Source organism: Ipomoea triloba, chromosome 11 (genome assembly GCF_003576645.1).
Source record: "Ipomoea triloba cultivar NCNSP0323 chromosome 11, ASM357664v1".
Classification (NCBI taxonomy): Eukaryota; Viridiplantae; Streptophyta; class Magnoliopsida; order Solanales; family Convolvulaceae; genus Ipomoea; species Ipomoea triloba.
Genome location: NC_044926.1, coordinates 5,314,392 through 5,324,036, shown reverse-complemented (window position 1 = coordinate 5,324,036; position 9,645 = coordinate 5,314,392). Strand labels below are relative to the sequence as shown.

At 30.3% G+C, this 9,645-nt stretch overlaps 1 protein-coding gene across 4 annotated transcripts in view; it reads left to right on the top strand.

The window, feature by feature from the left end:
• The window catches only part of LOC115996703, a 13,179-nt gene extending 4,842 nt beyond the window's left edge, over positions 1-8,337 (top strand). Inside the window, exons 1-4 of one of the 4 annotated variants that reach the window (XM_031236064.1) lie at positions 5,337-5,492; positions 5,997-7,154; positions 7,261-7,393; positions 8,012-8,337. In XM_031236064.1, the coding sequence (XP_031091924.1) occupies positions 5,998-7,154; positions 7,261-7,345 (1,242 nt within the window). In that variant the 5' untranslated portion in view covers positions 5,337-5,492; position 5,997 and the 3' untranslated portion in view covers positions 7,346-7,393; positions 8,012-8,337. The other 3 variants (XM_031236065.1, XM_031236063.1, XM_031236062.1) reach the window with 3 other exon arrangements.
• Positions 8,338-9,645: the final 1,308 nt, after the last annotated feature.

Sequence of the window (9,645 nt, the reverse complement as noted above, 5' to 3'; positions counted from 1 at the left end):
ATTATATAAATCATATTAATATTTATGAAGGAAAAAGAAAATGAATATATTAATATTTCATTGGAAATATAATTGGCAATTATATTTTTATAATTATATTACTTATTAATTATATGGAAATGAATATTAAAATCTTTTTATGAATGAAAAAGGAAATAAATATTACACACGAGATCTGTTATAAATATTATGTTACTAATGTTACTAATTGGAACAGGAATCAAACCAAATGAAAAATGAGATTAATAATAAAAATTCACTATAAATATAAAATAGCTTTAATTTCCCTATGCAAAAATTAGTAACCACCAAATGAAATATTAGCAAAAAATTATGAAGGAAAGAGAAATGGAAATGAATATTTATTCCTTTCATGAAGGAAAAAGCAAATGAATATATTCATATTTCACTGGAAATATAATCGACAATTATATTATAGTTATAATTATATTAATTATTTAGAAGGAAAAACAAAATGAATTTATTAATATTTCACTGAAAATATATTCAACAATTATATTTTATAATTATATTACTTTTTAATTATATGGAAATTAATATTAAATTTTTATGAACAAAAAGAAAATGAATATTACACGGGAATCTGTTATTAATATTTTCTTACTAATTGACAAGGAATCAGGCCAATAAATTGGCAATTATCAGGAAAAATGAATGGAAAGCAATATTAATTGTTTTGATGAAGGAAAAAGGAAATGAATATACTCAAGAAAAATGGAATATTATGAAAAATGAAATGAATATATTAATATTTCACTGGAAATATAACACAACTTTTCCCTACGAAATAATTAGTAACCACCAAATGAATGATTAGGAAAAAATTATAAAGGAAAAAAGGAATGTAAAATAATAATATTAATTCTTTTTATGAAGGAAAAGGAAATGAATATATTCAAAAGGAAATGAAATATTAGGAAAAATGAAATGAACATATTAATATTTCACTGGAAATATAACACAACTTTTTCTACAAACAAATTAGTAACCATCAAATGAAATATTAGGAAAAAATTATGAAGGAAAAAATTGGAAATGAATATTAATTTGTATGAAGGAAAATGGAAATGAATATATTTATAAGGAAATGAAATATTAGGAAAAACGAAAGAAATATATTAATATTTTACTGGAATTATAACACAACTTTTCATATGAAAAAAAATTACTAACCAACAAATGAAATATTAGGAAAAACTTACGAAGGAAAAAGGAATGGAGATCAATATTAATTCTTTTTATGAAGGGAAAATGAAATGAATGTATTTAAAAGGAAATGAAATATTAGGAAAAACGAAAGAAATATATTAATATTTTACTGGAATTATAACACAACTTTTCATATGAAAAAAAATTACTAACCAACAAATGAAATATTAGGAAAAACTTACGAAGGAAAAAGGAATGGAGATCAATATTAATTCTTTTTATGAAGGGAAAATGAAATGAATGTATTTAAAAGGAAATGAAATATTAGGAAAAAAGAAATGAATGTATTTAAAAGGAAATGAAATATTAGGAAAAAAGAAATGAATATATTAATATTTCACTGATAGCATAGTTTTCCCTACAAAAGAATTAGTAACCAACAAATGTAATATTAGGAAAAAAATATGAAGGAAAAAGGAATGACAATCAATAATTCTTTTTGTAAAAGAAAAAGGAAAGGAATATATTCAAAAGGAAATTAAAATATTACAAAAAAGAAAGGAATATATTCAAAAGGAAATTAAAATATTACAAAAAAATAAAATGAATATATTAATATTTCATTGGAAATATAATCGGCAATTATATTATTATAATTATATGAATTAAATATTAATTCATTAATTATATTAATAAATAGTACTCCATAATAATTAATATTTATTAATTAGAAGGTTGAGCAGTCCTCTCACCAACTTTAAATGTCGTTGATCAAATTAATTAGTACACGTATGACATGAACACTGCAGAAGGTCGAACATATTTAATATATAATAATAATAATTTTTGTATATACGAATTGATATTCATGTTAACAAAAATTAATTACTTTAGTGTAATTGACTAATAATAATTGCTTAATAATTATTATGGTAATTAAGCTAAATATTGGTCGTTGAATTTATTTTTATACTCCGTAATAATTAAAGTTTAATTATTTCTCATTTTTTCATATTTATTTTTGAAATAATATAATTACTTAAGTTATGTTAAATATCAATCTTTTTAAGATAATTGTAAACAAACAAGTAATATATTATTCAATTAATTGAGTGATACTTTTGCATTAATTTTATAATAAAATAAATGTACATGTTCAATATTAGATTTTTTTAATATCTTTAATTTTATTATCTAGATAAATAATACAAAAATTTATCCGTGAATCGCACGGGTAATTGGATAATTATTTGCTCTAATTCAAACAAAGAAAACATCATAAAACATAATCGATCCAACCAATTTCATCAATTGCGCTATATAATATTCGATGTTATAATTTATATAATTGTATATCGATCCAAATATTCTTAAAATATTATAACAAATTCATTCCGTGCAACACACGGGCGAAAATACTAGTTCTTAATAATTTGAATAGCTTGGTTGAACTCCAAATTTGATGTTTGAAAGGATATAGGTTCAAATCTCATTAGCAACATTTACTTATTTTATCTAATTGATTATGTTTCATATTTTGTCAGCAATATTTTCTCATTTTTGCCAAAGGCTTTGTGGTCAAGCGGCATGAAGTGATTCTTTCAAGTGGAATGTCATGGGTTCGAGCCTTAGTGGGGGCAATGTTGACTTTGTTGGGCTTCAGTGGGTTGAGAAAATATATGGACATATACTACATATAATAATAATAGGGGTCAAGTATTAAAAAAAAAGTATATTTTTTGCTCCGAACCAAACTATAATGTAATTTATCAAAAACATTTTAGTGTAAATTTGTAATTTATAATCTCTTTTGTATTTTAACCATATTATGACTGATTGATATTTTGTCATTGACATTTCTAATGTAATTTAAATTTCGCCCCCACTTAGTCGATTTTCTGACTCCGTCCCTGGGAGTCCATGGTTCCGAGCCTAATAAGATGATTTGGGTTGCCCAAGAAGATAACTCGGGCTCAATAAGGCGACCCGGGACCAAGAAGGTGGTCCAGACTAATAAGGCAATCTGGTTGAGGCTACCCGAGATTGTCATTCCTTCATAGAGCCTGTTTTCAGGGCGCGGTGGCCAGATTTGGCCCAACCCCGCGCCCTACCCTGCGAGTTTCGACCAAATTTTGTGGCTCACCACGAAGTTAGCTACACCATATTCCTTGTAATGCTCTTACCCCAGTGGGGGGTGGGGTGAGGGAACAATTGTTACACCATACACCAGGGTTCATAACATGATAGTTACATGTACATAAATTATCAACTGCAGGTATAATTGCTGACATATAATATGATAACAAGAATGTAAGGTAGACCATGGTCCATGATATAATTTGGGTTAGAATTGGATTAGAGCGGATTTATGAGCAGTTGGGTTTTCCCGCTTCAAGATGGACTAACAGGCCGGGATGGTTTTTAGGCTTCCACTTTGGGCCATTGCATTAAAATGGGCTTTGGTGGGTTGTTCGGGTGNGACCATGGTCCATGATATAATTTGGGTTAGAATTGGATTAGAGCGGATTTATGAGCAGTTGGGTTTTCCCGCTTCAAGATGGACTAACAGGCCGGGATGGTTTTTAGGCTTCCACTTTGGGCCATTGCATTAAAATGGGCTTTGGTGGGTTGTTCGGGTGGGCTTGAACATTGAACTACTACCACAATGACTTACTCCATATTATTTAATATACTGCGGTTCTGCGAATGTCATACATTTTATGTGAAAAATCTCCAAATTAAACTATTCAATTTAACTATTTTAAATCTCCTAATCCAAATTAAACTATTCAATTTAACTATTTTAAATCTCCTAATAGCCAATAAACTATTCAATTTAACTATTTTAAATCTCCTAATAGCCAAAAACCTTGTGCTCAAATGACATGTAGTGACCTCTCTCATATGGCCGGTCATGAGTTTAAGCTTCAGTGGAGACAATATTGAAATTGACTCTTTGTGTTTTAACAGGTTGTAATAAGGGGAATCAATCTATATATTATCCTATGAAATGGATTAAAGGTCAGTTTGAAACTATTATCTTTTACTATTTGACTAAAAGTAAAAATATATATATTTTTTCTCTTTGATCTATTTTTAAAACCATGAACATAAAAATATTACAAAGTTATTTCTTACTCCGAATAAAATACGGAGTATTAATCACTTTTAATGATGATAATAATAATAGTTATGGTTTAAATTAAAATAAAATAAAATTTAAAATAGTTATACAAATTAATACTCCGTATTAATAATAATTATAATAAAAGGCGTAAATAAATAATTTGTTTAACTTGTAAATTATTATAATAAAAATGAATGCATAAATTGCTATATATAATATATTTGAAGTTTGAACCAAAGAATTTGAAGATTTTTTTTGGATGTGGGCTGAGTTGAGCTGTTGTCCATGATATAATTTGCATGTAGAGCTTGGGAGGAACTTGGAGAAGGTAATGATGTGTGGGAATGCGTGAATCCCTCGTTCGCACTTAGGTTGCACCCAGGTGTATGAATATTAACAAGGTAAATTATTTGCATTTGACTCTAAGTTAACAATTTTTAGACGGAAGAATTGACGGAGGACCAAATTAGGTAAAAATTGAATAGTTGAGAATTTAATTGGATTCAATCAATAGTCGAGGACTAATTTGTAAATTATGCTATAGTCGAGGAACCATTTTGGGTATTTACTCATTAAAAAATTGTGTTATACTATTGAATATAGAATTATAAAATTGTGAATATAAAGTTATGTAATTGTGAATGAAGGAGTTTATTTTTCAGATGAAGACAGTGGGAAAGACTGATGATGATCAACAGTTTAAATTCCCAATGTTTGGCAATTATTTGCGGCAAAATATGCTATGGACCCAGGTCCACATTCACATTTTTAAAACTCTATGTTCACAATTTTAGATTTTAATATACAAAATATATTCACAATTTTGTTATATAGATTCAAAAATTGTGTTATACTATTGAATATAGAGTTATAAAATTGTGAATATAAAGTTATTTAATTGTGAATATTGATTTTTAAAATTACGAACATAAAGTTTTAAAATTATGAATGAATATGGACCATGACATAACAACATATAATTTGCTTCCGGACCCTTCTCCAAATCCCAAGTCCCCATATCGGCCCATTAACCCCAAAAACCTAATACCCTTTACGACTTTACCCATTTCCCCTAAAATGCCTAAATCTTAAACTCTAAAATCCCCGTCTCCTTCGCAACTCCTCGACGACGGCATCCAGTACCCCAACGACGGCACTCCACTCCAGTAGTCCAGTCGGCAGTCTCCAGACTCCAGTACAGATAAATTAATTTATTTTCCTGCCTTTTTATTTAATTTATTTTGTTTAATTATTGATGGTCTATGTTAAATACTTGGATTGTTCTAGTGTTAAAACTTTATTATGCATATATCGTATATACTGCCACTCTGCCGGTGTATGTTTATCCAATACATATTAAATTATTTGGGATGCGGCGGGCGGGGAGTGTTGTCCCGTCCACGAAAATTTTCCCGGGGATCGGGGATCCATGGCCCAATATTAAGCTACGGTATTAGAATTGAATTGAGGAATATGGTATTATACACGTGCAGTTAGTGATGACGACATCAAATTTTTTTGGTAGTGTGTCTGTACTGTGTTTAGAGTTACCAATTTGGAGGTGTGGGTCTGTGTTTACTGTGCGGCTCATCTGCTTCTTTTACAAATTCTACTGTGTTTATGTGTTATTAGTTTTGATCTAATTATTTTTGTATAATTATGCATCTATGTGTTTTGTTTTTAAATTTTCTTTTTCCAGGATGGCGGAAATATCAGAATTCCAATATGCTTATTTCACTTCCGGACCAGAAACCATTCGGATTAAAATCCCTATGACAAGTAATAGTTTTGAACCCGAAGTCGAGGTTGTGTTCTCTAATCCATCTCAACCTCTTCCAAAAGCTATGGGACTCTTTAGCCACAATCACATTGTATATATGGTTGGGGGCTACTATCTACGTGAGGGTTTGGATGACGATTTGGATGACGATTTGGATGACGATGTGGATGACGATGTGGATGACGATGTGGATGACGATGTGGATGACGATGACTATCAATATGTCGATGTTGTTCATATGTTTGATCCAACAAAGTTCGACAAAATTCCGTTTGAAAATATTGAACAACTTGAGAAGTTAACATGTGAACACATGGTGTTTCCTAGCGTCATTCGAGCTGAGGATCGGATTTACCTGTTGTCAGAGCGTAATTTTTTTGGTTATCGTTTGATCAGAGATGCCTTCCATTTTCAATACTTTGATCCAAACAAGAATTTGTTTGAAACCCTGCCACCCCCACCCGTTCTAATTGATCGTGAAATTTACACTAATCATCTTGCTGTACGGTGTTCTTTTTTCCTTAGAGATTATATATATGTGCTTATTACAGACACTGGGACTTTTTGTCAACCATCTAAGTTCAACACCACAAATTCAAAATGGGAGGATTGCCCGTCCATGGTGGACAAATTTGAAGAGAAAAATATTCCTTTTCCCTTCAAACATGCTGGCGATATGGGGATTTCGGATAAATTGGTTGATAACACTTGGATTCTAGTCGCCCTTAATGTTGGTGCTCTGCCCATTGCATATAATGTTGACTTTAGTGACGAGGGTGATATTCAACCTATATCTCATAGGGTTCTAGCTGAACTTTATACTCCGGATTTTGATATGGATTGCTTAGCAAGTGATTGGAAACAATTAGCTGATATGGGAGGTGGAAGGTTTTGTGTGATGTACTGTGCTTTAGCTGAAGATATTTTGATATACGGCTTCAATATTGATTTTGAACTTGAACACACCATTCAAAGGAATGAAACTGAAAATAGTTCGTCATATATCATTTTCAAAATGAAATTCAGTCATCATGACCCCATCTCTTTGAAGCATTTACTTACTGGTTTCTGTATAGCGTAAGTACACCCCACACCCCACATTCATTCTTCTCATTCATGCTTGTGTGAAAAAGCTTATAATTCATTCTTTTGATGTCCTAATTGTTTGTATATTTATTTTCAGTTCTGCTCCTCCTCCTCTTGCATCTCCCGACAATGAAGACCAAGACAAGAATGATAGGAAGAGTAAGAGAAAATGGGGGGAGTAGATTTTTAGTCCAGCTATGCTCCTCCCCCTCCTCCCCCGGCGCCGCTGAGTAAGTTTTCTTCTTCTTGCGCTTGTCAACTTTGCCAATTCTCTTTAATGCAACTTGGAAAAACTTTAAAATTTTCATTTGTATGTTTTATTTGCTTAATATAGTAATCAGCAGTGTTAATTTATTGGGAACAAAGGGTATGCTTCTTATTTCTTACTGAATGTGAAGCGTTCAAACATTGATAAATGTGTTTCATTCTTTCTTATCTGGCTTTAAGTTGTTCTTGATGGCTTATACATTATATGTATACATATGTACGTAATGTGGTAAATTATAATGGAAAACTAGCTTTAGCTACACAATGTTTGCAATATATATCTAGTGCACATCAAGTAGTGTGTTTATACAAAATGTTTGAATGGAAAGAAGAGGAGGATTACCTTGAAAACTGCTTTCATGTTTCCTGGAATTCTTTTTGCTGTAAAATCCAGCTATGGAAGACCCTGTAAAGACGAATAAGATCACATGAAACCTGCCTTTTCGATCTATTCTTCCTTTTTGGGGTGTTTTCATTGAGCTGTTTTTCATCTTGAAATCCATATGGCCTAAGCAGCTAGTTCTACTACATCTTTGGTTTCGTTCTCATAGTTTTCCTGATCTTGTTGATCACATGTGCAGAGATAACTGTTGTGCTCTGCTGCTTGCAGTGAAGACTACTATGGGTGGTGGAGGGCCTATCTGACTGCCGGTTCCTTAGTTTTATACTCTATTTTCTTTTCCTCTTTGTTTGTAAGATATACTCGTCTGTGAAGATTGTGACTGATGGCAACAAAGTACGTACTCAATTACTAGCTGGCCCAGGGGAATCATAACTTGAGGGAATTGAACTAGGGTTTTCCCAAAATTCATCCCGGCTCATTTGCCACTTGAGCTACCCGATTGGTTAAATTTTTTTGGCCATTTACATAATATTCTTCCTTCTATAAAATGTTTTAGTTGATCCAGTTTATTGTCAACTGCAACAATCCCTCAAAGAATTTTTTTTTTTTAAGAAAAAGAAGACTATGGAAATAATTTACCAAAAAAATCATATCAAATTGGGGCCCACTCCTTTTGAAAAATAAATAAAACAAAAAGAAATAACAATTTTCGTTAAATGAAATTAAAAATGACATTTCTCATTTATTTAATATTACCATTAATTAATATACATCATTCTTTTTGTCAATTCAACATTTAAAAAGAAATCTTTAATTAGTAAAATAAAATAAGAAATAATGAGGTTTTTTTTTTTTTTAAGCCAAAAAAAAAAAAAACTACAATCTAATCTATATGTCTAACATAATTATAAGTACTAGTATATTCGCCTGTGCGTTGTACGGAATGGATTTGCTATAATACGTTAATTATACTTAGATCGATATACAATTATGTAAATTATAATATCGAAAAGAGTTTATTACTGAAATGGTCCCTCGACTATTGCGAAATTACTAATTTGGTCATCGACAATTTTTCATGCCCAATTAAGTCCCTCGACTTTGAAAATTTTAACCAATTTAGTCCTCCGTTTATTTTGCCGTTAAACGTCTGTTAAATCGGGACCAAATTGGTAATTTTGCTATAGTCAAGGGACCATTTCAGTGAAAAATTAATTACCAATTTGGTCCCTTGACTATAGCAAAATTACCAATTTGGTCCCTATTTAACGGACGTTTAACGGCAAAATAAACGGAGGACCAAATTGGTTAAAATTTTTAAAGTCGAGGGACTTAATTGGGCACAAAAATTGTTGAGTACCAAATTGGTAATTTCACAATAGTTGAGGGACCATTTTGGTAATAAACTCTATCAAAAATTATATAGTGCAATTGAAAAATTGAGTTTGATCGATTATGTTTTCTGATGTTATCATTGATTGAATTTATGTTTTCTGATGTTATCATTGATTGAATTTGAACAAATAATTGCCGAATTAATAGTCAATGTGTATATATATGCATCTGGTGCTGAAACATTAGACATTTTATATATCAATATTTATTTTGTTCTCTCTCTCACTCTCACACACACACACACACACACACACACACACACACACACAAATATATAATCAAAAAATTAATTGTAATTATAAAATAAAATCAAACACCCCATGTTTAATTGTAATTATAGTAATATTTATATAATTCACCCCATGTTTAATTGTAATTATAGTAATATTTATATAATTATTAGCTTAATTATTATAACAATTATTGGTTAATTATACTAATATATGTGCAATTAATTTCTTAATTATATATATATAT